This window comes from Haliotis cracherodii, unplaced genomic scaffold (genome assembly GCF_022045235.1).
Source record: "Haliotis cracherodii isolate W230 unplaced genomic scaffold, xgHalCrac1.p SCAF_13, whole genome shotgun sequence".
NCBI lineage: Eukaryota > Metazoa > Mollusca > Gastropoda > Lepetellida > Haliotidae > Haliotis > Haliotis cracherodii.
The window spans coordinates 23745498-23773456 of NW_027266268.1; the positions used below are offsets into that span (position 1 = coordinate 23745498).

The 27959-nt window shown below is 44.1% G+C and overlaps 2 protein-coding genes across 2 annotated transcripts; one reads left to right on the plus strand and one right to left on the minus strand.

Annotated features, from left to right (window-relative positions):
• The first annotated feature begins 5234 nt into the window (after positions 1 to 5234).
• Positions 5235 to 26656, plus strand: LOC139459092 (uncharacterized). The gene is made up of 10 exons (XM_071240537.1): positions 5235 to 5481; positions 10260 to 10453; positions 13467 to 14549; positions 15361 to 15517; positions 16552 to 16696; positions 18156 to 18265; positions 20760 to 20879; positions 21518 to 21655; positions 24019 to 24130; positions 25303 to 26656. Exons 2-10 carry the CDS (start codon positions 10271 to 10273, stop codon positions 25817 to 25819), a joined length of 2565 nt encoding a protein of 854 aa, XP_071096638.1. The 5' UTR covers positions 5235 to 5481; positions 10260 to 10270; the 3' UTR covers positions 25820 to 26656.
• On the minus strand, positions 6208 to 7394 carry LOC139458538 (mucin-1-like). Its single transcript, XM_071239969.1, has 2 exons — positions 6875 to 7394; positions 6208 to 6716 (listed from the first exon to the last, which is right to left on the minus strand). Exons 1-2 carry the CDS (start codon positions 7392 to 7394, stop codon positions 6208 to 6210), a joined length of 1029 nt encoding a protein of 342 aa, XP_071096070.1.
• Positions 26657 to 27959: the final 1303 nt, after the last annotated feature.

The window sequence follows — 27959 nt, forward strand, 5'->3', positions numbered from 1 at the left end:
GGATCACAGGAGGCGTCTGCTTGCTCCGAAAGTCAGTACATGAAGTGACGTGATGTCCCATTGACATATTTGGGGACGTGATGCACAAGATGAATATTACATATCGTAACAGGTTGCACGGCGTGCGGAAAGGGCGATGCTTGATCCTGGTCGAACTTCGCCGACTAGGATCCTTCACAAATTAATGAAATGACTAAAATTTAATGCTTCCCTGTTTGGAATTGGGACTGACTTTAAGTTGAGCTGACATATACATTTGACAAACCGGTAACAGAAGCAACAACAGCTTCCCTGTCACAAGACTGTATGTTGCTCAACATCAGTCGGCGCTCACACGATAACTTCCGGCTGCATCACGCGCATACTCATGCGACATCACGGTTGACATTCTACATCCTGCTACACGTATCATATTTTCAACGAAACCTCAAAGGTGAGGTTTCCTGGCAGTCTGTATCTAATTAGAATGAGGAAAGGAAGGTTAACGCTGCATCACTTGTGAAACTCTATCACGACACGCTGTAAACAGTCGAGAAGTGTCATCACTCATATAGTTCAACGTTTTCACTGGTCTCCGAGTACAAGTCGTGAAGTACCTTCACTTAGGTAGTGGAATGTTTTCACTGCTCCCCGAGTACAAGTCGTGTAGTACCTTGACTTAGGTAGTGGAATGTTTTCACTGGTCCCCGAGCACAAGTCGTGTTGTACCTTGACTTAGGTAGTGGAATGTTTTCACTGGTCCCCGAGTACAAGTCGTGTAGTACCTTGACTTAGGTAGTGGAATGTTTTCACTGCTCCCCGTGTTCAAGTCGTGTAGTACCTTGACTTAGGTAGTGGAATGTTTTCACTGGTCCCCGAGTACCAGTCGTGTAGTACCTTGACTTAGGTAGTGGAATGTTTTCACTGCTCCCCGTGTTCAAGTCGTGTAGTACCTTGACTTAGGTAGTGGACTGTTTTCACTGGTCCCCGAGTACAAGTCGTGTAGTACCTTGACTTAGGTAGTGGAATGTTTTCACTGGTCCCCGAGTACCAGTCGTTTAGTACCTTGCCTTAGGTAGTGGAATGTTTTCACTGGTCCCCGAGTACCAGTCGTGTAGTACCTTCACTTAGGTAGTGGAATGTTTTCACTGCTCCCCGTGTTCAAGTCGTGTAGTACCTTGACTTAGGTAGTGGACTGTTTTCACTGGTCCCCGAGTACCAGTCGTGTAGTACCTTCACTTAGGTAGTGGACTGTTTTCACTGGTCCCCGAGTACCAGTCGTGTAGTACCTTGACTTAGGTAGTGGAATGTTTTCACTGGTCCCCGAGTACAAGTCGTGTAGTACCTTGACTTAGGTAGTGGAATGTTTTCACTGGTCCCCGAGTGCAAGTCGTGTAGTACCTTGACTTAGGTAGTGGAATGATTCACTTGTCCCGGAGTACAAGTCGTGTAGTACCTTGACTTAGGTAGTGGACTGTTTTCACTGGTCCCCGAGTACAAGTCGTGTAGTACCTTAACTTAGGTAGTGGAATGTTTTCACTGGTCCCCGAGTACAAGTCGTGTAGTACCTTCACTTAGGTAGTGGAATGTTTTCACTGCTCCCCGTGTTCAAGTCGTGTAGTACCTTGACTTAGGTAGTGGACTGTTTTCACTGGTCCCCGAGTACCAGTCGTGTAGTACCTTCACTTAGGTAGTGGACTGTTTTCACTGGTCCCCGAGTACCAGTCGTGTAGTACCTTGACTTAGGTAGTGGAATGTTTTCACTGGTCCCTGAGTACAAGTCGTGTAGTACCTTGACTTAGGTAGTGGAATGTTTTCACTGGTCCCCGTGTACAAGTCGTGTAGTACCTTGACTTAGGTAGTGGAATGTTTTCACTGGTCCCCGAGTACAAGTCGTGTAGTACCTTCACTTAGGTAGTGGAATGTTTTCACTGGTCCCCGAGTGCAAGTCGTGTAGTACCTTGACTTAGGTAGTGGAATGATTCACTTGTCCCGGAGTACAAGTCGTGTAGTACCTTGACTTAGGTAGTGGACTGTTTTCACTGGTCCCCGAGTACAAGTCGTGTAGTACCTTAACTTAGGTAGGGGAATGTTTTCATTGGTCCCCGAGTACAAGTCGTGAAGTTTCTTGACTTAGGTAGTGGACTGTTTCACTTGTCTGGAGTACAAGTCGTGTAGTACCTTGATTTAGGTAGTGGAATGTTTTCACTGGTCCCCGAGTACAAGTCGTGTAGTACCTTGACTTAGGTAGTGGAATTTTTTCACTGGTCCCCGAGGACAAGTCGTGTAGTACCTTGACTTAGGTAGTGGAATGTTTTCACTGCTCCCCGAGTACAAGTCGTGTAGTACCTTGACTTAGGTAGTGGAATGTTTTCACTGGTCCCTGAGTACAAGTCGGATAGGCAGTTGCATGTAATCACTGCTACTCTCTCTCCTACCCCCACCCCCCATCTCTCACTCTGCGTATACTTAATATGTGACTTAATGAAGCAAGGGATGACGTCATATGATTCCATGTCATCCGGAAGCTAACCGGAAGCTAACCAAAAAAGGAAATATTTTTCTATCAAATATTAATATACATATATGCCCCAATGTCCAATACCACTTTTGTTTCAAATGTGAGAATGAGAACTTATTGAGATTTATAAAGAAAAGTATTCATACGAAGTGAAGTTGCAGAAACTATTCAATGCCTCGAACGTCACGTACAAAGTAGCTCAACCACTAAAATTAGGATTGATGTCAATTGACCAACGGCTGGAACAGGCTCTAAGAAACCTACATTTTACAGTCGGATGTTTCCGCATTTCACAGTTGCCAAGAACCATTACAATCGATATCTGTTACTGAAAACGATTTAAAATGTATTAAATAAACCACACTACCAACGGACCCGTATTGGTTGCGTCCATGGTACTTGAAACACATGTATTTCCTGTTATTTTTAAAGAAATAAAGAATTTTTTTAAGCGTGGAAATGATAAAGCTGAGACTTAAGTGGGCTCAGCTTGTAGTGCTTTAGTTAGATTTGCCTGTCTAGTTAGAGGAACTAGGAAGTGTGAGGACAGCGACAATGACCTGCAATAACCAAGTGCGTTGGAGAATTATCTTTTCCTTACGTTTTCAGTGATTTATTCCATAGATAAGGTGAATTTGAAACGTCCTTCTGCATTTATTGGGGAAGACTGTTAGTTAAAACATTCGCTCGTCACGTCGACAGTATGTGAATCCCGTCATGGTGTTCCCCGCCGTGATATCGGTGGGAAATTGCTAGAAACGGCGTAAACCGATACTCTGTCTGCATTTATGCCTTCAAGCATACAGCTTGCGAACCTACAAGACTTGAGCAGAATGAATTATGTTTTTTTGTTTATTTTTAACAGCGAACTCAGATATATTCTGGAAACATGACGACTGTCTGTAAATATTCGAGTCTGAACCAGGCAATCCAGTGATTGACATCATGAGCATCGATTACGCACTTGGGATACGATGATATGCATCAATCAAGTCAGCAAGTGTGACCACACGATCCCCTCTTGGCAAGGGCGTAAGCTGACTATAAAAGTCCACTTTAGGGTCAGTTTACGCCCTTGCCTCGGAAAGATGACCCTATCCCATTGGCTCCTATTATGACAAGCATATGGGCTGATGAAGACTAATTCTAACCTGGATTTTCACAGGTCGAATGGATTATGTATTCCCGAGGCATAAAACGCTGAAAGTGCATCTTATAACAAGCGTGCCTCAAACAGCCACATGCATGTGTGGCATGTGCCCAGCTCTTTCAAGCCGTTGTTCACCATTATTGTGTCCCACCATACTTAATACAGAATGTTGTCCAAATCATTACACTGAAACAATGCGAATGTAGAGACATTTTTTATGTTCAGCATGAATAACGCGAAACGTCTTATACGCCGACTTGGAACTTGGTGTTACCAACTTGATACAGGTCACAAATATCTGCGACTTTGGGTGAGCTTGTTTTAACGCGGCTTTCAGCAACATCACAACAATATCACCGGGCAGAAACTTCACACATAGTACCCATGTATGTAAACGAACCCGGGCTTTCTGCACAACCAAACGCTTTTATCACTATGCCACCCCGCCGTTCCTCTGTTACGATTTGTTTGTTTGTTGTTTAACGCCGCACTCGTTCAACCCCGGATGTCCACGGGTGTGCAATTATGACTTCAGTCATAAACCTTTCAGAATGAATAATGTTTGTTTGTTTATTGCTTAAGCAATATTCTAGCCATATAACGGCGGTTGTACGCAACAACTTAGCGCTACGACTGTCGTAATTCTATTTTAAGGTATGGGAGTTACGATCACATTAACACTAAAATCGCTTCGTTGGTTGGTTGGTTGGTTGTTTAACGCCGCACTCAGCAATATTTCAGCTGTATGACGGCGGCCTGTAAATAATCGAGTCTGGACCAGACAATCCATTGATTGACATCATGAGCATCGATCAACGCAATTGGGATACGATGACATGCATCAACCAAGTCAGCGAGCCTGACCACCCGATCCCGTTAGTCGCCTCTTGCGACAAGCATATAGTCGCGATTATGCTTGTCGTAAGAGGCGACTAACGGGATCGGGTGGTCAGGCTCGCTGGCCTGTTTGATGGATGTCACCGTATCCCAATTGCGTTGATCGAAGCTCATGATATCATCCACTGGATTTGAATCGATTATTTACAGACCGCCGTCATATAGCTGCAATATTGCTAAGTGCGGCGTTAAACAACAAACAAACAAACAAACGGAAGTGAAGCCACCTTGTAAATTTTTCGCATCACAAGCAAAACACAAACTTCTCTCTCTGACGGGTGTTATTTAGTGGACAGCTATTTCGAGTGTCGTTCGAATCCGGTTCAAACCTAAACTGTGAGAGCGAATGTGTCCTGAGCATTTATCATCGTAGAATTGAGATATATTACACTGGATAACCGAGGATGGTACTCAGCAGCACTGGTGTCGTCAGCTCCATATAGGCCTGTATGCGTTTAAAATTCAGTACAATATCCAACACCACCAGATCGTGAGTCAGCGGCTACCTGCCTCCGTTCGCACTTATGTCCTGGTCGTATTTCAGTATTCTGGTTTCCCCTGTGAATCACCCCTAAATCGATAATAGGCTTTCCCGCTCATGTCATGTGATGCATACCAATACATCGACACACGAATTCCTTTGCTGTCCATGGATAAAGACTGTAGCACCCCACGTGGTGACCAAAGCGGAACACAACATACGACACTTGAAACCGAGTGGTACAATCAGTGTAAGAAGCTGTTACCTCGCCCTGCTTGTGGAAGAGTGAGTAACGCTATTCCCTGCACCTCCCTGCATTACTGGAGGAGAGAGGACGCTGGTCGCTGCACCTCCCTGCATTACTGGATGAGAGAAGACGCTGTTCCCTGCACCTCCCTGCATTAGTGGAGAGAGGACGCTGGTCGCTGCACCTCCCTGCATTACTGGAGGAAGGTAGTACCATTCTTTTTCTGTGTATGACATCTTCACTGTACCCAGAGACCATATACCGATATATCGGTATTTGCTCTCTGCTGTACCTTAACCGGCCCTCGTTCTTTGTTCAGTTGCCCATAACCCGATCACTCACTGTACATAAGTCGCAGTTAATTCGAGTGCTACTGTTAAGTGTTGGGACAGAAACAATATACCTTCAATGGAACGATACTCCACATAATATCCTATCACTGCTGCTGCTGCTGCTACTACTACTACTACTACTACTACTACTCCAACCTCCCTACTCCCTCACTACAAAAGAAAACATTTGTCTTCGACTTATATGTTTGATTATGTCTGTGACAAACCACATGTATTAAGAAGGTGATGTTTATAGAATATATAACAACTTTTCCCAAATGTAATGGTAGCTATTGGAGCCCTTTTTTTTATTTTAAATCAAATAATTTGAATCCTTCCACTGCGTATGATTTCTGTTCTGTTCTGTTACTTTCAAGACCAAGTTTGAGAAAACTGTTTGTTTCGGGGAAATACATACGATATTCATTTTATATACTGATCCACTTTTGAGAGTGATATTCTCTCCAATACACAAAACTGAATCGTAAAATATGTGTATAATTGAATAGAATGGCATTGACTTGTCTTCGCATCCTGCCTACCAGACGGGGGCAAATGGCATTTGAGTGACGTCATTTCTGAGAAATCACGTTGAAGGTGCTACAACCTGTGCATGTTAGGTTGTGGTCTGGTGATGTGACAAGTGTTGTGGTCTGGTGATGTGACAGGGGTGTGGTCTGGTGATGTGACAGAGTTGTGGTGTGGTGATGTGACAGGGGTGTGGTCTGGTGATGTGACAGAGTTGTGGTGTGGTGATGTGACAGGGGTGTGGTCTGGTGATGTGACAGAGTTGTGGTGTGGTGATGTGACAGGGGTGTGGTCTGGTGATGTGACAGAGTTGTGGTGTGGTGATGTGACAGGGGTGTGGTCTGGTGATGTGACAGGGTTGTCATCTGGTGATGTGACAGGGCTGTGGTGTGGTGATGTGACAGGGCTGTGGTCTGGTGATGTGACAGGGTTGTGGTGTGGTGATGTGACAGGGGTGTGGTCTGGTGATGTGACAGGGGTGTGGTCTGGTGATGTGACAGGGTTGTGGTGTGGTGATGTGACAGGGCTGTGGTCTGGTGATGTGACAGGGTTGTGGTGTGGTGATGTGACTGGGTTGTGGTCTGGTGATGTGACAGGGTTGTGGTGTGGTGATGTGACAAGTGTTGTGGTCTGGTGATATGACAGGGTTGTGGTCTGGTGATGTGACAGGGTTGTCGTCTGGTGATGTGACAGGGGTGTGGTCTGGTGATGTGACAGGGGTGTGGTCTGGTGATGTGACCGGGTTGTGGTGTGGTGATGTGACTGGGTTGTGGTCTGGTGATGTGACAGGGTTGTGGTGTGGTGATGTGACAAGTGTTGTGGTCTGGTGATGTGACAGGGTTGTGGTCTGGTGATGTGACAGGGGTGTGGTCTGGTGATGTGACAGGGTTGTAGTGTGGTGATGTGACAGGGTTGTCGTCTGGTGATGTGACAGAGTTGTGGTGTGGTGATGTGACAGGGTTGTCGTCTGGTGATGTGACAGGGTTGTAGTGTGGTGATGTGACCGGGTTGTAGTCTGGTGATGTGACAGGGTTGTGGTCTGGTGATGTGACAGGCCTTTGGTCTGGTGATGTGACAGGGCTGTGGTGTGGTGATGTGACAGGGCTGTAGTCTGGTGATGTGACAGGGTTGTGGTCTGGTGGTATGACAAGTGTCGTGGTGTGGTGAGGTGTGGTAGTTTGTCGGCAGAGCGGGAGGACGTCGGGGACGCCGGGAACGCCGGGGTCACAGGTGCCGTTATATGAGTCTGAGTATCTCATGTGACCACATTGTCCTCAGCTAAAATATGCCGGCTTCGTGGAGGTTATGTCAACGTTAGATTTACAGCCCATTGTTGATCGAGACTTACATGCTCGTAATTGCCGTCTATACATTCCCCTTTGCGAAAACAGGATGACAGCTTTCACGAACGAAATGCAAAAAAAATTCAATCACTCACGTGACAAGTGTTCTAATAGTGTTGACTGAGGAAGCTACATATTTGCAAGGGATGTGCAATAATTCGAGTAAATGAAAGACAGTCACTCAACACATAGACATTGATCCCATCGTAATCACCAACTGTTCATTGCATTCGTGTACAGCGGCACCTTCCTATGTCGCCTTGACAACCAAAGTCACGTGTCACACAATCATCAACGACAGAAATCAGTGCATTATACACAAACCCCTCTGAAATTGTGAATTGTTGCTCAAAATTCAGGCAGACGTCATACAGATCCATTGTCGCGAGTCCCGTTAAACAACAAACAAGCAAAAACAAATACAGTGACCAAGGGAACATGACGAGTTTAACAAAACTAAACAATGCTTGTCCACGTGGTCTAAATCTAAATGTTTCCCTTTATGACATGATGCTATATACTTGAAACCTCCCTCTGTCAAGGGGCGGTAGGGTAGCCTAGTGGTTAAAGCGTTCGTTCGTTCACCGAAGACACGGGTTCGATTCCCGACATGGGTATAATGTGTGAAGCCCATTTCTGGTGTCCCCCGTCGTGATATTGCTGGAATATTGCTAAAAGCAGCGTAAAGCCATACTCACTCACTCACTCCCCCTGTCAAATCCACCACTCCGTTTGACTAAAACACCAAATGCATAGTTTCTTTATTGGTTGAATGTAAAGAGTAAACATCGTATTTTGTGTTGACTTTATCATACGAAAGAATGCGTGTCTATAGTGAATGTTCAAGTTTTGATTGACATCAAGATTCTGGAAAGGAAAGACCGATATTTAAAAACGTCAGTTTCGGTATTCGTTTCCATGTTCTAGAACACTTGAGGATATCCCTGATAACACATTATATTTCGTCTGATCTGCGTTAGAAGGATATCACGGTTGTAGAGGTCAGGTGTTCAGGAAGCCAACTATTCACGAGTCAAGCAGATCGCCATATGCTATAAACTTTTGTAACATGTTTGAAAATTTACGGTATTGCATTACGTGTGAGTGAGTATGGTTTTACGCCGCTTTAGCAATATTCCAGCAATATCACGCCGGAGGACACCAGAAATGCATTACGTGTGATATGTAGAAATGCTTTAGAGAAATATCAAAAGTATTCATGCTAGAGAGCTTCGTGTACAATCAATAATTTGTCTTTCACATAAACAACGCATCGGACACACACATTTATGCACACGTGCAGCAGATGGTTGCAAATAGATCAATTATATTCGGAAACATTTCCTTGGAATAAGAAAAATGAGCCCAATTTCCCCGATGACTGAGTACTGTTTTCTAAATGCACGTCGCTGTTCCATGCTGCACCGTCGGCGCCGAGATGGTGCATACAGTGTGTGACATAGGTCATAGAATTGCTGTTAAACAATGTGTGGGTCATAGAGCAGGATGTCGAGATCAGCAGTCATGGTTACTTGTTGACGTCATGGCTGCGGCTGCTGCAGGCTGTAGAAGAGGCGAGGTTTGATGTAACTTTCTGTTTAATGCTGTGCAGCCACATATGGTTATTTCCTAACATAGGCGGCCCCCCGGGAAGATCCGGGTTAGAATAGGTCTTGGATGATTCGACTAATGGGATCGAATGGTAAGGCTCGCTTACTTGGTTGATGCACGTCATCATATCCCAATTGCGTAGATGCTCATGATATCAATCATTGGATTGTCAGACTATTTGCTGACTGCCTTGATTTATTGCTGAGTTCGGGGTTGAACAAGACATATTTTTTATTGTGAAGTTTACACAATATACGGCATTGCCGTGGGACCAGGGGTCGGTCACATGACCGGTCACATGACGTTCATAAAGTGTATGAAGAACACAATTTGACGTCATACGTGTTTTTACGAGACCGTGTTCGAGAAATGACGTTAACACTGACGGACAACTCCATATTCATGGGGGATCCCCTGGGAATTCCCCAGCACGAATACATACAGAAGCGTTCTGCCTGATCATTTAAACCCTTTAATCTTGAACTTAGCGTTTTAGCATACATTGATTATCAGAGACTGCATGATCGTTCAGGAATATCCTCGCTACGACCAACATGTGGCCAGTTATTTTCAGTCACTGCAGAGAATGGACATCTGGAGGCGACCGAGCTGAAGACCGCAAAGTCCACTACTCGTTTAACAACTATCTTTTTAAGGTGTTCGAGCCTGTCTCTGTTGCTGACATACCGTTTTGGTTTGTTAAGAAAATATAATTCCACGTTGTTTTCGTCCTGATCGGCTGATCCATTACCGCTCAGTGACTGGTGTCATCGTTGATCTATTCCCTAACCTCATCCCTTAATTTCGCGAAGCTATCGACAAGGTATTCGCCATTTTGGACTGCCATTTTGAACTGCCATTTTGAACTGCCATTTTGTATGAAATGTAGTTTTTTAAATTTTTCTTATTGCACTTTTACCTTATAACAATACCCATTTCTCGCCGTGATATTGCTATGATTGCTAAACTGCATACATAAGATCACCTTCAGGGTGCGGTTGTACGCAAAAACTTAGCTCTACGACTGTCGTAATTCTATGTTAAGGTATGGGAGTTACGATCACATTAGCACTAAGATCGCTTTGTAAAACGGCACCCAGTACAATACATAAAGCGTGAGTCTCAAGTACATTGTTTCTGATGACAGGTATATTGTGTTATGTGTTTCAGTGTTGGACGAGATGGCAGTAGCTTATCAGCAGCTACACGACATGTCACAGACTCACGTTTGTAGCTTCCGACCACCTGGCGGTGAGAGAGGACGACAGGGGGAGACAATTCTGAACGATCTATACCACCGCAGACATCGTCTTGTGGTTTTGTATGGGGAAATATTTGCTGGTAAAACCCATTTTGCCAAACAGGTGAGACAACTGGCCCTTTTGAGGTTATGGAGCAGTACTTTCTGCAAACCGTAAGGTGATAGGCAGATTTGCGTCCCTTAGTCGGATCAGGATCCGATTATCACGGGTTCCATTCCATGATTTGCCACGATTATGATTATTGGTCTGTCATCAACATGGTCTCATGGATGTTGTCAGTGGTAAACGCCCATGGCCTGTGCCACGCTTGGCTTATTTCTCCACCATTAAACTGAAACACTGTCATATAACTGATATATAGCTCCGCAGTTCTGACCGATATAACGGAAATATAGCTTCAAAGTTCTGACCGATATAATTTATATATAGCTCCGCAGTTCTGACCGATATAACTGACATATAGCTACAGTTCTGACCGATATAACGGAACTATAGCTCCGCTTTTCTGACCGATATAACGGAACTATAGCTCCGCAGTTCTGACCGATATAACGGAACTATAGCTCCGCAGTTCTGACCGATATAACGGAACTATAGCTCCACAGTTCTGACCGATATAACGGAACTATGGCTCCGCAGTTCTGACCGATATAACGGAACTATAGCTCCGCAGTTCTGACCGATATAACGGAACTATGGCTCCGCAGTTCTGACCGATATAACGGAACTATAGCTCCGCAGTTCTGACCGATATAACGGAACTATGGCTCCACAGTTCTGACCGATATAACGGAACTATAGCTCCGCAGTTCTGACCGATATAACGGAACTAAAGCTCCACAGTTCTGACCGATATAATGGAACTATGGCTCCGCAGTTCTGACCGATATAAAGGAACTACAGCTCCACAGTTCTGAACGATATAACGGAACTATAGCTCCACAGTTCTGAACGATATAACGGAACTATAGCTCCACAGCTCTGACGGATATATCAAACTCCCGACATGATATAGACTGCACTAACCAATCAGAAGATCTTGTTTTGAACAGCGTGTATTTGTCAGTCATTTTGGAGCCATGTTCTGCTTTCGTGTATTGCATATATATTGTAATACTTCCACACTAAGTCAATGCTAGAAATAGAAGAACATGTTTTTCGGCAAATATTTTTTACAGGTGAATATTTTATGTTCACAATACACATACATCAAATCACTGTATTTATTGAGGATGTAAGTCAAATACGTTGGATACGTTGAGTATTCTTTAAATCGTGTAAAAAAACTCAGAAATATTCATAATATCGATCAAATGATCATAGTCTGGCGAGGACAGGGGGCGTCTGATAATGTCAAGCCTCACCATCACCACTAGTGTCCATGGATGATTACTGATGCAACCTCAGGGCCCTGTTTCACAAAGCGACCATAGACTTACGACAGTCGTAGCGAACGACCGCTTTGTGGAACGGGCCCAGGGTGCCGTTGTACAAAACAACCTCAGCGCTACGACTGTCGTAAGTCTATGTTAAGGTATGGGGGTTACAATCACCTTAGCGCTAAGTTCGCTCTGTATAACCGCACCCAGGAACGTATGGTGTGATGAGTGATTCTAATTCACCCAGGTGTCATAACGGTACAGGGGCGGTGGGGTAGCCTAGTGGTTAAAGCGTTCGCTCGTCACGTCGAAGACCCGAGTTCGATTCCCCATATAGGTACAATGCAAGCAGCCCATTGCTGGTGTCTCCCGCCGTGACATTGCAGGAATATTACTAAAAGTGGCTTAAACCATACTCACTCACTCACTCGGTACACACCTCAATAGACAATAGTTACGACAACCTTATAGAGACAGCCGAGTACTTTCTCCTGGACACACCCATGCTCGTGGGTTTCCCCAAAGTGGTAAACGCCTACGCCCTGCATCACTTCGGGCTTTCCTCCCACATCCAAGTGACGCGCCGTGGTGTGATTAACTGAAACACTGCTAAAAGCGGAGGGGCGCACGGTCGGCCCAGTCGCCTAGATTCGATGTGTAGAGTTGCGTCCCTTGGGCACGCCAGAAATCTTTGACTGTGAGTTCGAATCCCAGTTTGCCCCGATTATGTTTCTAGGTTTGTCAGCACCATACCCGTGCTCGTGGGTTTCACCGAAGTGGTAAACGTCTGAGACCTGCATCATTTCGGGCTTTCCGCTCACATTTAAGCTGACACGCCGTGATATAAATAGAATACTGTTAAAAGCGGCATTAAACCCAACTCACTCACTCACTCAATAAAAGCGGAGTTAGACCAAATTCACTCACCCACTTTCTCCATGATCACGTGACCGGATGTCCATGTCAGATGATGAAGTGTTATACGAGACATTCATTGTTCTTAATCTCTTCCTTAATTGTTGCACATTCAAGTGGCATCTTCCGCTCATTGTTATAACCTGCTCAACACTATTGTCAAAAATATACCCAGCTTCTGCCTGGTTCTGCAGTTGTGTTATAACTGTTTACCACATTGTAAACTTGACTCAAAATTAATAATTGTTTTCCCTCTACTCCTTATCAAAATGTCTATAACACCAATGTTTAATTGAACAAGTTATATAGGGAGATCCAGATCAAACGCGGTTCCCTTTGGACAAGGAGAGAGGACTTTTGGATAATTTTGTCTCAAGTTTACATTTAGCTTACCAGGTCATCTATAAAACCTACAAATGTATATCGAATTATTAGCCAATTTTAAAACCGGCGTTTATAAGAGAAAAAAAATTATCCTTCTTTAATATTACTTCAGTGACAGAGACCAGCGCCACTATGGAACCCATTTATAATAGGTGCCTAGCACATGAGATCCTCTATTGGTCTAAGCGGAACGTGTGTCCTTATTCTGCGAGGGCGTTCATTCTGTCAGCCACGTTTTGTGTGGTTTGATTCGATTCTTCAAAGACGTCGTTATATAGCTAGAATATTGCTGACTATGGGCTTAAAAACAAAGAAGTATATGGACAAGCCTTAGATGTGGTTTAATATGTGTACATGGTTCAGTTAGATGTATCTGGTACATGGATGGCCCACAAAGTATTTATATATTCTTAACGTATTTGATTTCGTCTGTAAAGGTCATCGAATGCTTAAAAGGGACTCAACTCAACACGTGTGGCGATGCTCTGAATCACGTGACAGTCCGATGTCTTGGAGTGACCACGTGGTCAGATTTTCTCAAGCGATTGGCTGATGTTCTTGAACTGAACACCACACTTCTGGGTCCATCCGAGTTCAAGGTTAAATTAAAAATTGGTGACCTAATCAGAAATTTTGCCGGCGTAGGTCTCATTCTTCTGTTCACGAACTTCGAAGATGTGTACGCCAACGAAGCTATCATTCGGATGTTCAGTCTCTTTGTAAATGACGTTCTGGATGCGCACGCAGGTGTAAGCGTGATTGTGACGTCACGGGTCAGCGTCAGCCTTTCCAACCGCCATGAAGCAATCTCACACAAACTATTGCCAATGAGTGAGCGAGAATGTGTGGCCTTGTTAGACCCAGTGCGCTCTCGATGTAGGACTCTTGCCCCACTGTACAATATCGTCAGACGGTGCTGCCATCGCCCAGGACTAATCCTCAGAATTTGCACCATTTTACAACTCTACCCCTCAGTCCTTACACCAGACGATGTTGCTAGAGCTCTTGAAGACCCCAGGAAGGCTCTGGATGTGTTCAGCAAGTACCCCACCCCTGGTGGGTGCATTGTTAATGCTCTTGAAGAACAGTTTGGTCGTCTGGCTCCAGAGCTTAAAGCTGACACAATCACTCTTTGTGGTCTTCAAGGACATTTTGGCGTCAAAAAAGCCACCAGACGTCTTGGAAAGGGCGACGTCACTAACTTCAAACTACAGACAGCTTTACCCTTGCGGGAACACACCATACTTGACTTTGATCCAAACCTGCGGCAAATGAGGATCGATCCTTTCATCCGGGCCTTTGTATCAACTAAAACTGCAGATGTGCCTCATCACGATTCACACCGGAAGTTGATAGTGGATTTCCTTGGGCAGATGTTGTTGCTCATGCGTTGTGATGCTTCTGTGAAAACAAAGGGGAGAGCACTCGGGTTTGCTCATGACAACTTCCGGTCTTTTGAAATGACTCTGACTCAGGCTGTGAATACCCATGGGGAGGACACGTTCAAAGTTTATTTGAAGGTTGGTGTCTTTATTAACAGTCTTATTTCATAATAGGGGAGATTTTGATGGAATCCGGTTCAGAATATAGGTGCTTTATTAGCATATGTTTGTTATAAGAGCCGGCTGATGGGGGGAGGATGTCACGGTGTGTGACCTGGCTTATTGTGTTTCATCGTACCCCACCATTTATTGTCTGGCACAGATCACCGTTACATACATGTAGATGGAATATTGCTGACAGTGGTGTAAAACAACATGCTTTTTCTGTTTTGTTTGTTGTTTAACGCCGCACTCAGCAAATATTCCAGCTATGTAACGGCGGTCTGTAAAATAATCGAGTCTGGACCAGACAATCCAGTGATTGATATCATGAGCATCGATCCACGCAATTGGGATCGATGACATGTATCAACCAAGTCAGCGAGCCTGACCACCCGATCCCGTTAGTCGCCTTTTACGACAAGCATGATCGCCTTTTACGGCAAGTATGGGTTGCTGAAGACCTATTCTACCTCGGATCTTCACGGGTCCTAAAAACAACATGCACTTACTATGGTGATCAGATGGGTATCCATGAAAGGGTGTATGTCAGAAATATATACATTCTCTTGGGCTTCACTGATATGGCAGTGGTGTAGCCGATAGTCCGGGTTCGATTCCTTCTGTAGGTACAATATGTAACGCCCATATGTGGTGCCCCGCACCGTGCATAATGAAAATTATAAAAGCGGTGTTAAAATAAGCTCATCAAGCCAAAGGTCTAAAGTATATTATTCTTTTCACATTACACTGACTAGCCCACTTACATGACCTTGACCTTTTCCTACAGGTCATTGACCTTGAGGAGTGTACGATGTCCGCAGTGTGTCCTGAGAAGGCTGTCAACTTCTATAGTCAGATGGCCGAGGCAGCCTATAAATTCGGCACTCCGAGAGAGCAAGCTGTTTTACAGGGCTTCACGGCCGTGTCACTCATCGAACAAAGAGGTGAGCCGTTAAACCGCAGAGTGACAGGGTTATGGGGAAGATAAGGCCTTCACTAGTTACGCTAAAGGTACGGGTTCGATTCCCAACATGGGTTCGATGTGGCGCCCATTTCCGGTATCCCCTATGGCTGAAATATTTAATGTTGCATAAATCCAGACTCACCCACCCTTGGATCTGTTTCGAAAACGTTGTTTCAGAAATAATGGAAATTTTACATGTTGTCCCATGTGTGTTCAAAACAAACAGAATAATTGTTCGCTGGACCTGACAAGCTGAGTGTCCAGACAAAAGATGTGTTCTGAGGAGAATTGGAATTCCCTGACCGCCTCCGTGGTCTAGTGGAAAGGGCGTCTGCCTGGAGAGTGGAAGGTCCGTGGTTTGATCCCTGGCAGCGTCATACCAAAATATGCTGCTCGTTGTAACCCTGCCTAACATTAAGCACTGAGGGGGTGAAACAAGCACTTGTCAGCCCAGTACAAGCAGTCACACTCACGTGTAATAATGTTGCTATCTAAGTGCCATAATAGTTTGTTGGTCGCAAGAACCTATTCATCCTTAATTTAGATTAAGAGTTTGTTTATTCCTCAGGTCGTATTTGTTTGTTTGTTCTTTAACGCCACACTCTGCAATATTCCAGCTGATTAACGTCTGTAAATAATCGATAAATACAGTGATTGAGCACCAATATACGCAAATGGTTACGATGACATACATCAACCAAGTCAGGGAGGCTGACCATCCGATCCCTTAAATCGCCTCTTGCGACACTGATGCGTTGCTATAGACCAATTCAAAGCCGGTTCTGCACGGGGTCCTCAATCTGAAACCACAGAGGTTTTGTATCGGAGTGAACCATCTGATTTTAATCAGATTGTTTTCGCATAAGTGTCTCTCCGATCCTGTGTTCCGAAAATCGTTGGTATGAGTTTGCCTTGGATTCCGTAATGAAGAGTGTATCGCATTTTCTGACTGAAGTTCATTGCTCATGAAATTATGCTGGCATTTAATGTCATACATTTGTTTCTCCGCGACAGGTGACCAACTTCCTTCTGCAGTTTCTTTGGTGACGAATGCATTACAGAAATTGACCGTGGGAGAGGACGATTATCATCGCGTTGTGCTCATGCGCAGACTTGGATGGATGCACGTGCGGCTGGGGAATAATAAAGTAGCCAAAAGGTAAGTTCTGCAGCTTCCACAGATACCATTCTTACCATACTCAAACCTGACCATACTCAAACCTGATCATACTCAAACCTGACCATACTCAAACCTGACCATACTCAAAGCTGACCATACTCAAACCTGACATACTCAAACCTGACTATACTCAAACCTGACCATACTCAAACCTGACCATACTCAAACCTGACCATACTCAAAGCTGACCATACTCAAACCTGACATACTCAAACCTGACCATACTCAAACCTGACCATACTCAAACCTGATCTTACTCAAACCTGACCATACTCAAACCTGACCATACTCAAACCTGACCATACTCAAACCGATCCAATTAGTCGCTGCTTACGACAAGCATAGTCACCTTTTTCGGATAGCATGCGTTGCTGAAGCCCTATTCTTATCCGGACTTAAACGGGGGTTTAACACGAAACGTGTTTAGGATTGTGATTAGTGTCTAAACAAATCAGTTACTGCGTACGTCAAAGGACGTCGTGTAACACAAAGGTAAACATGTTGTGGCATATGGTTGCCTTGAAAAGCTGTCGGCGGGCTGGTACTGGCACAGTTTCACCATCCTACGCCTTGTGATGTCGGTGAAAATAGTGACGTAGGTTAGAACAGAACAACTACGTGAACGGACTGTGGGCCGCCCTTTTAACCCATTTCTCAATGACCCCTTGTTCGGTCAAAGCCAAAACACCCATCGCTTCGGCCATGAGGCAAGGTAAAGGATCTGATAACGCTTGACTGATGAAACGGATGTTGGCATGCAGGTGCCTTATGGATGAGTGAGTGAGTGAGTTGGGTTTAACCCGTTTTTAACAGTATTCCAGTTATATCACGGCGTGTCAGCTGTGGGAGGAAAGCCCGAAGTGATGCAGGTCTCAGACGTTTACCGCTTTGGTGAAACGCACGAGCACGGGTATGGTGCTGACAAATCTAGAAACATAATCGGGGCGAACAGGGATTCAGACCCACAATCATAAGTTTCTGGCATGCCCAAAGGACGCAACTCTACACAGAGAATCGCGGCGCCTTAGACGACTGGGCCACCCGTGCTCCCAGGTGCCTTATGCCTTGTTAAAATTGTGATTTCTTATTGGTTCGTTTGTTAAGAAATATAAATTTATGTTTTTCTAAAGAACTATAAGCCACAGAAAGCTGAAACTTTGTAATACTGGTAATGACTATTTGTGAATATAAACTTGTTCATGGGATCATCATTTGCAGTAAACATAGTTGTCGGTAACGGTGTTACAAAAGTAATGTATTTCTTCTTTTTCCTAGAATTCATTGCACCAATTTGTCTTGAACTATTGAAGTGTCATGAACCTATTTCTTCATCAATCATGTGAGCTACAGAGCCGTGTTGCTCTATTTGCACAACTTAAATGAGAAGTGTAAGAGTTTTCGTATCATCATGTATATATGAGATTATTGTTACCATTAGGCATCTGACCGAGGCACTGGAGACGCCTGTCCCCGCTGAACTTAATGAGAGGGTCGAACCTCATCGGATTCAGATTCAGTCTCATCTTGCAATCGTCAACAGCTACTTAGGTACGTCATACAACAACATCACGACGTCACCAACGGCTCAACAACTGAACACCCACACCAAAATATCTTAACTTCAACACTACAATATCTCAACATCAACACCAAAATATCTCCCAATACCAATAGGGCAACATATTAGCGTCATTGTCACACCTCCATGTCAAAATGATGAGATCTGATTGGTCCATGTGATCTCGATAAATACTACATGATATTTCCGCATAAACAGCACACAATCTTACCATTAACACCATGTCTACATCGCAACTTCTACATCTCCCATCTCAACTCCTGAATATTTAAACAACCACCTATATCTGAACACATCAACATCAACACAAGGACATCTTAAATTGATGCTACAACAAATCATATGCGAACATCAATATAACAACATCAATATCAACGCAACACCACCTGGACAACCATACCGGACAGCTTGACCTTAACACCACTCTTTCAATCTCAACACCATACTCTCGCAACATCAACACCATACTAGAAACATCAACACTTACACCCTCTCAACATTAAAACCACGCTCTCTCAACATCAACACCACGTTCTTTCAACATCAACACCACGCTCTTTCAACATCAACACCATGCTCTCTCAACATCAACACCACGCTCTCTCAACATCAACACCACGCTCTCTCAACATCAACACCATGCTCTTTCAACATCAACACCACGCTCTCTCAACATCAACACCACGCTCTCTCAACATCAAAGCCATGCTCGCATAACATCAAAACCATACTCTCTCAACATCAAAACCACTTCCTCTCAATATCAATGCCACAGCCTCTCAGGGTCGGTCGGGTAGCCTAGTGGTTAAAGCGTTCGCTCGTCACGCCGAAGACCCGGGTTTGATTCAAGACATTGGTACAATGTGTGGAGCCCATTTCTGTTGTCCCTAGAATATTGCTAAAAGCGGCGTAACACCATACTCACTCACTCACACAACCTCTCAACATCAAAACCCCTTTCTCTCAACATAAACACCTCACTCTCTCAACATCAAAACCACGGAGCCCATTTCTGTTGTCCCTAGAATATTGCTAAAAGCGGCGTAACACCATACTCACTCACTCACACAGCCTCTCAACATCAAAACCCCTTTCTCTCAACATAAACACCTCACTCTCTCAACATCAATGTCACACTCTCTCAACATCAAAACCACGATCTCTTAACATGAAAATCACGCTCTCTCAACATCAATGCCACACACTTTCAACATCAACACCTAGCCCTCTCAACATCAATATCAACACCACACTCTCTCAACATCAAAACCACTTTCTCTCAACATCAATGTCACACTATCTCAACATCAATACAACAACATCCTGACATCACCATGGTAACAATTGTGGAAAAAAACCCGCCAAAGTGAATCGGGTGGTCAGCTATGTCACCGTGTCCCTACTGTGTGGATCATTACTCGTTATTGCACACGACTTTGTCCACAGGCCGCCGAGATGTAACTAAATATTGTTGACTGCGTTTGGATCAACAATCACTCATTCCTCATTATCCATCGCTGTGAATAGCTGGAAAATTGCTGATGCGGCGTAAAACAATTTTCATTCATTCATTCCTCATTATCCGATAAATATGCAAATGAGATCACCTAGCAGGAACTACTTTCAAGCTCCATACCTAGATGCAGTGACTTCTTTCTCCAGACGCCAATGACTTACGATCCCCATATGCTTGGGTAGGGGTTTCCCAATATGTCACCATGCCTCTGTGGACACACTGCCTGCGCGTTCATTGGCACTATGTGAGAAACGGGGCAGATCACTCACACATTGTATTCATACACGGAATCTAAAGCCTCTTCTTTGAGTGAAATAGTCTGAAACACACGAATAGCAGGGTATGATGAAGAGATTATAATTTCCGTATGGTAAATATCTTGTTAGAAATAATAAAAATATGCATGTCACATAACACATTATTCGTAATATATGATATTTACGACACGGTGAGGTGAGGTGAGGTGAAATGAGGCTTAACGTCGTTCAAGTTTGTTGCACTTTTATAGCGACGTGCATTCACGTGTGTGTGTGTGTGTGTGCGCGCTTGTACTCGTCGGGCGATTTTATAGTGCCGCCCCACTGAGAAACCATGCCGCAGTTTAACATGAATACCCCACACAGTATACAGACTTCGAACCAATCACTCCTTGTTTTAGCCTCTAAATGCCGAGCGCCAGAAAGGGTAACAACAAGTACCATCTTTTAACGTCTTTTGGTATGACGCGGCCGGGGATCGAACCCCCTACCTTCCTCTCTCCGGGCGGACGCTGTACCCCCAAGACCACGGAGGCGGTCAATTAACTACAAGGAAACACACGGGCTAATAATCTCTACTTCTACAACTATTGTTAGAAACATGAGCATTATAACATCAACATTGCCATTACTGGCACATGCACCTGTGGTCCGGTCATACTTTACTGAGGTGCCCGTCCTATAACACAGGCAACTTCCCTGAGACTGAGAGGATACTCCGGCGCACTATCCCCCGGGCTCACCAGATCATGCCGGGACACCCGGTGCTTGCAGTCATGATACAGACCATGGGCATCAACTTCGACAGGCGTATGTATATACAGACAGGAGCAAGCCTATATTCCTAAAACGAATCAATGTCACAGAAAGTTCTGGATTTCCTTGCTCTTGAGAATGAGTGAGTTGGGTTTAACGCCGCTTTTAACAGTATTCCAGTTATATCGCGGCGTGCCAGCTTAATGTGGGAGGAAAGCCCGAAGTGATGCAGGTCTCAGACGTTTACCACTTCGGTGAAACCCACGAGCACGGGTATGGTGGTGACAAACCTAGAAACATAATCAGGGCGAACCGGGATTCGAACCCACAATCATAGATTTCTGGCGTGCCCAAGGGACGCAACTCTACACAGCGAATCGCGGCGCCTTAGACGACTAGGCCACCCGTTCCCCCTGTTCTTGAGAAAAGATGTAATTGAACTATACTCACGGGCTACATCAAAGCATCATTAGCCCACACAACCAGGTGGTACTTAGGTTTTTATAAGTATGTCATACTCGCTTTACGTTAAGCGGCATACACGTTTTAATTAATATTGACCGAACGTTAACGATAAAACGTTTAAGCTAATTTCGATCAACTCGCCATAACATGGATGTAATGTAACTCTATTTTAATTGCTCCGGATATAGCCTGGAGTTAAGAGGAGCCACGTGTGTTTATGTCGACAGAGTGTCAGCTGGACAAGGCGCTGGTGTACTACAAATTGTCCTGCCATGAGCGGAGGAAGCTGGCCTCTACTCTGCCGACCTATCTCGTCACCAACCTCAACAACCTCGCCGCCAACTACACGTGGCGGGGGGAGTGTGGTGAGTAGGGGAGGGGAGGGGAGGGGAGCAGGACAAGCCTCCTTCCAGGGGGATTCGAATCATGCGTGAGCAACGTATCAGCTGAATCACAACATCGTGCACCTGGAACAGACATAATGTAGATCCATTGTATGTCATTGTTGACTAAAATCGTGACTTGTTGGCGTATTCTGTGAGTACATGTGTGACATGTGTGTGGGTTTTCTGTGAGTAGATGTGTGACATGTGTTGGCGTATTCTGTGAGTACATGTGTTGGCGTATTCTGTGAGGAGATGTGTGACATGTTGGCGTATTCTGTGAGTACATGTGTTGGCGTATTCTGTGAGTAGATATGTGACATGTGTTGGCGTATTCTGTGAGTAGATATGTGACATGTGTTGGCGTATTCTGTGAGTAGATGTGTGACATGTGTTGGCGTATTCTGTGAGTAGATATGTGACATGTGTTGGCGTATTCTGTGAGTAGATATGTGACATGTGTTGGCGTATTCTGTGAGTAGAAGTGTGACATCTGTTGGCGTATTCTGTGAGTAGATATGTGACATGTGTTGGCGTATTCTGTGAGTACATGTGTTGGCGTATTCTGTGAGTAGATGTGTGACATGTGTTGGCGTATTCTGTGAGTGGATGTGTGACATGTGTTGGCGTAATCTGTGAGTAGATATGTGACATGTGTTGGTGTATTCTGTGAGTAGATATGTGACATGTGTTTGCACATTCTGTGAGTAGATGTGTGACATGTGTTGGCGTATTCTGTGAGTACATGTGTGACTTGTGTTGGCGAATTCTGTGAGTAGATGTGTGACATGTGTTGGCGTATTCTGTGAGTAGATGTGTGACATGTGTTTGCGTATTCTGTGAGTAGATGTGTGACTTGTGTTGGCGTACTCTGTGAGTAGATGTGTGACATGTGTTGGCGTATTCTGTGAGTAGATGTGTGACATGTGTTTGCGTATTCTGTGAGTACATGTGTGACATGTGTTGGCGTATTCTGTGAGTAGATGTGTGACATGTGTTGGTGTATACTGTGAGTAGATGTGTGACATGTGTTGGTGTATTCTGTGAGTAGATATGTGACATGTGTTGGCGTATTCTGTGAGTAGATGTGTGACATGTGTTGGCGTATTCTGTGAGTAGATATGTGACATGTGTTGGCGTATTCTGTGAGTAGATATGTGACATGTGTTGGCGTATTCTGTGCGTAGATATGTGACATGTGTTGGCGTATTCTGTGAGTAGATATGTGACATGTGTTGGCGTATTCTGTGAGTAGATATGTGACATGTGTTGGCGTATTCTGTGAGTAGATGTGTGACTTGTGTTGGCGTATTCTGTGAGTAGATGTGTGACATGTGTTGGCGTATTCTGTGAGTAGATATGTGACATGTGTTGGCGTATTCTGTGAGTAGATGTGTGACATGTTTGGGCGTATTCTGTGAGTAGATGTGTGACATGCGTTGGCGTATTCTGTGAGTAGATGTGTGACATGTTTTGTGTATTCTGTGAGTAGATGTGTGACATATGTTGGCGTATTCTGTGAGTACATGTGTTGGCGTATTCTGTGAGTAGATGTGTGACATGTGTTGGCGTATTCTGTGAGTATATGTGTGACATGTTTTGGCGTACTCTGTGAGTAGATGTGTGACATGTGTTGGCGTATTCTGTGAGTAGATGTGTGACATGTGTTGGCGTATTCTGTGAGTATATGTGTTGGCGTATTCTGTGAGTAGATGTGTGACATGTGTTGGCGTATTCTGTGAGTAGATGTGCGACATGTGTTGGCGTACTTTGTGAGTAGATGTGTGACATGTGTTGGCGTATTCTGTGAGTAGATGTGTGACATGTGTTGGCGTATTCTGTGAGTAGATGTGTGACTTGTGTTGGCGTAATCTGTGAGTAGATGTGTGACTTGTGTTGGCGTAATCTGTGAGTAGATGTGTGACATGTGTTGGCGTACTCTGTGAGTAGATGTGTGACATGTGTTGGCGTATTCTGTGAGTATATGTGTTGGCGTAATCTGTGAGTAGATGTGTGACATGTGTTGGCGTATTCTGTGAGTACATGTGTTGGCGTATTCTGTGAGTAGAAGATATCTGTAATATTTCTTTACGTAATGTGTGAGAATTGTGACAATTATTGACATATTCTATGAGCTGAAGTGTGACATGTGTCGACATATTCTGTGAGACGTATTGCTGGCGTATTTTGTAAGCAGTGTGACATACGTTGATGTATTAGGTGAATAGAAGTGTGACATCTGTTGCCGTTTTCTGTGTTTAGAAATATGTCATTGCTTTACTATTCTTTGTGCGGTATGTCGACGTATTCAGTGGGTGGATGTGTGACACATGTTGATATTTCAGACAAGGCTCTCCGGCTGCTGACGGAAGCTCTCAACCTGAGGCGGAAGTTGGGTTGGTATGACTTCAACACGGCTCTCACACTGTGGTACAGGGGCACCGCGTACTGTCTCAAGTAAGATACTCAAGTAATTGCGCATTGGATTTACATGTGTCTAATTACGCTGTTGAAGTGCTGAAATAGAATTATTGGTGAATATAAATTATTAAGGATGTCCGCCGGTCTATATTAATAGTATTTCACTTTTTCTAAGATAGGTATTTTTTTAAATCTGACCAAATACGAAATGGTTTAGTGTGCTGCTACGTGGCATGAGCCTTTTCCATATGTCTACTCTAGATTTTCAATTTCGGATAAAATTCAATATTCAAATTCAATACTTCAAATATTTCAACTACATATGGATAAAACGTTTATCTATAAACAATATATTTTGTAAATGTGCTATTTTCTTTCACAAAAACTTTACATATTTCCCCAATTTCAAACGTGAAGTGACATTCCATTGATGATGTCATAAATAAGTGAGTGATTGAGTATGGTTTTACGCCGCTTTTAGCAATATTCAAGCAATATCACGGCGGGGGACACCAGAAATGGGCTTCACACATTGTACCCATGTCGGGAATCGAACCCGGGTCTTCGTCGTGACGCTTTAACCACTAGGCTACCCGACCGCCCCTCATAAATAAGTATGACGTTTCAATGCAGTGATGGTTTACAGGACGTTGATGTACTATCCCTATTCCCCCGGCCGAAATCAATTATCGACGAGCCGCAAATAGGAACTAATTCCGTTTTTGTTTGATATATGACGTCGTATCTTGGACTGTAAGTCTATGATTCCCGTCTTTATGGCTATATATAGGGTAAAGACTGATTCACATTATGTCGTTAGAAGACTCCAATGCACGACATCCTCAAGACAATATTGTGATAGGTGTCTATTGGAAAATCCAGGTGAAGTTAGTGGGGTTTAACTTGGTGTTCAAGAATAGTTCACTTATATGGCTACATGCATACACGTCTGAATGTAGCTGCTTGTACCAGTGCCGGATTTATTGTGCTGGCCCACTTAAATTAGATATCACTCCTCAGTTAGCGTGGATATCCCACTCAGACACAGCATACCGTCTCCGAGCCGACCAGTCCTTGTTTTATCCCGAGCGCCAGGCAGGGTAATAACAAATAATATCCTTTGACGTCTTTTGGTATGACCCGGGATCTCTCCAATCTAGAATATATCCATGTTACTGTCATCTGAAGTGTAGTCATACGTGTTACAGGGGCCTTGTGGATGACGCTGTCAGGTCGTGTCACCAAGCCCTCGAAGTCATCATCCGATGCACGCCACGTCACCCCTCCAACGTTGACGTTAGAATCTCACTTGCGCATGCGTACATGGCCAAGGGTGACCGGAAGAAGGCGGAAGCGACTCTCGTGGAGACTTTGGATTATGTCAGTCTCTTCCAGTCAAACGTGAACGAAATCAGTCTTCTGTCGGCGCTGGAACATCTGGTCCTGATGCGGGAGGGTGAGAAGGATTTCGGGACAATCCACAAGCTGCTTACTGAGGAAGCACAGCGTTTGATCAACGTGTTCGGAGATACGGACTCCAAAAAGAATTATTCGATTCACCGGAAGTTGTCCTTGTGGCGTGTATATTGTGGCGAGGTGTTGTGTAGACGGGAGGACAGGAAGAACCCATCTAGTCACATTGACTGGAAGAACCTCTTCACGTGTCGACACTGCAGCCTGCTGGGATACAATCATGAACACTGGAAGTCTGGCCGTGCTTTGTAGCGGAATGTGTTGTTTTCAAAACTGACGGTTGCCACATCTAAGGGACAGATCATATATCATGCAAATAGTTACTCTTGACGGACAGAACCCCTCACGGGTCGGTCCTCGGGTCCTTGTTTTTTCGCTTATTGACCTCGTCAAGAGTGACCATTCGTTTTGTTATGCCAAAATACACTTTAATGTGTATGAACTCTGTATGTGTGTATGTGTATGTGTGTGCGTGTGTGCGTGCGTGCGTGCGTGCGTGTGTGTGTGTGTTAGAGTGTTCAGCTCCAGCGTGCTTCAAAGTCAGTTATGATTAAACGATAATTTGGTCAGGGTGGCATTTCATAAAGCTCCCAAGGAAGTCACATTCAGCATTCTAGTTAAGGTTAGAAATAGAAACCTAGTGCAGTTTCTAACAACATTTAAATGTAAATGTCACCCATGATTTTAAAGCCAATGATTTACAGTGTTTCTTGGAAACTGATTTCATACCAATCTCTATTAATCGGACGTCTGAGACATGCATCACATCGGGCTCTCCTCCCACATTAAGCAGACACGCCGTGATTTTGCCGGAATAATGTTCAAAGCGGCGTAAAAACAAGATCGAGAAATAATACGAGTGAAGAGGGTGCTGATCAGTGCCTTAGATTCAACAAACATGAGACATGACTTACAGCTGCCTGGCCATTTCATTCCACTGAATAGTCTGTATGTATCGCCCTGATTTACCGTAACGATGATGTTATCATATTAGGGTCAGATACTTCTTCAATATTATCTTTTTTGTAATTTATGAAAGCAAACAGTATAATGGTTTCATTTGTTGCTGATATCGACTAAAATAGCATAATAAACCAGAAAAAAGTGAATGTTAGCGTACTTGTTTTTAGGAGGAGAAAGCGGGTGATATTTCACATGGTCACTATATTTGCAGGAATCTGACGCCGACAATTTCCTAAGGGAAAGTTTTGTTAGCCAAGCAATATGACTTCCCACTCAGCCTGGTTTCCTGGGTATGCTGCGCTGGCGCTACACTGCTACACTGTAGCGCCATCGCAGCATACCCAGGGGACCAGGCAGCTTCCCACTAGGTGGAAAGTACTACGTTGCTAACCGGTGTAAGCGTCTTCGATTAAAGCCAAGCTTCAAACTACTCCTCTCCTCGATGTCACAGAGCATCCCCTAACTGAGTCTGTGATGTTGTCTTAGATAGAAATGGTCCAGCTACATGGCGGATGCGTGTGGATGATACCAGGCAAACCAGTGTCTGAAAGTATAGGCAACATGGCACATCACGCCGTCGGAGCACAATAACACACAATCAGCCACCTCCATTGTAACCACTCGATCGTCATGTTGACATCCATAAGAAAAGCATGAGGTCCTTGTGACCTTTGCCGTGTTCTCCCAAAAGGGCAAATAAATATTATGTACTTTGTCCGTTTGAATTACAACATACAGAGTTACACAGGGGCTACTACATTCAGACTCACTGATGTCGATATTCACGATAATTCCAACCACACTGATATAAAAACAAATAAGACTTGAAGTTTAAAGGCCACAGAAATACAAACTACGTACAAATAGATAAATAGACCGAAATTACTTGATGCGGACGTAAAAGACCAGATGATTGGGAATATTATCCATATGTCTTCACACTTCATTTATATACTTCATCGCACGGTATGTTCACCTTGAACCGAATTTTACAGATATGTATGTCTGTTGTTGCAATAACACTACATATATACAGAAGGATTGGGGTCAGTATTCATATTGGAACAACTTTCGATTCGCACCTTAGTGAAGAACAATCAGTTGTCATCTTGCCAACAGTTACATGTACCTATAGATATCAACATCGGAATTCCCACTTTATTCAAAGGCTGTTTGCCATAACTAATTATAGCCTATTTTGTCATTGGATTCGCAAATGCCTTTTGAAAGGAAATAAAAAAAACAAACATCGAGTCTGGACCACAGAATCCGGTACTAGTTCACTGATATCTGATTGAGTGAGTGATTTTAGCAATATTCCTGCAATATCACTGTCGGAGACACAAGAAATGGACTTCACGCATTGTACCCATGTCGGGAATCGAACAGGGTCTTCGGCGTGACGAGCGAACGCTTAGACCACTGGGCA

Excerpts from the sequence above, each read along its gene's own strand:
- LOC139459092 (XM_071240537.1), top strand. The coding sequence starts at position 10,271 with ATGGCAGTAGCTTATCAGCAGCTACACGACATGTCACAGACTCACGTT. Across the intron at positions 10,454-13,466 it reads AAACCCATTTTGCCAAACAG|GTCATCGAATGCTTAAAAGG; the intron begins GTGAGACAACTG and ends TCGTCTGTAAAG. Across the intron at positions 15,518-16,551 it reads GTCACTCATCGAACAAAGAG|GTGACCAACTTCCTTCTGCA; the intron begins GTGAGCCGTTAA and ends TCTCCGCGACAG.
- LOC139458538 (XM_071239969.1), bottom strand. The coding sequence starts at position 7,394 with ATGAGATACTCAGACTCATATAACGGCACCTGTGACCCCGGCGTTCCC. Across the intron at positions 6,717-6,874 it reads CATCACCACACCACAACCCG|ACCACAACCCAGTCACATCA; the intron begins GTCACATCACCA and ends TCACATCACCAG.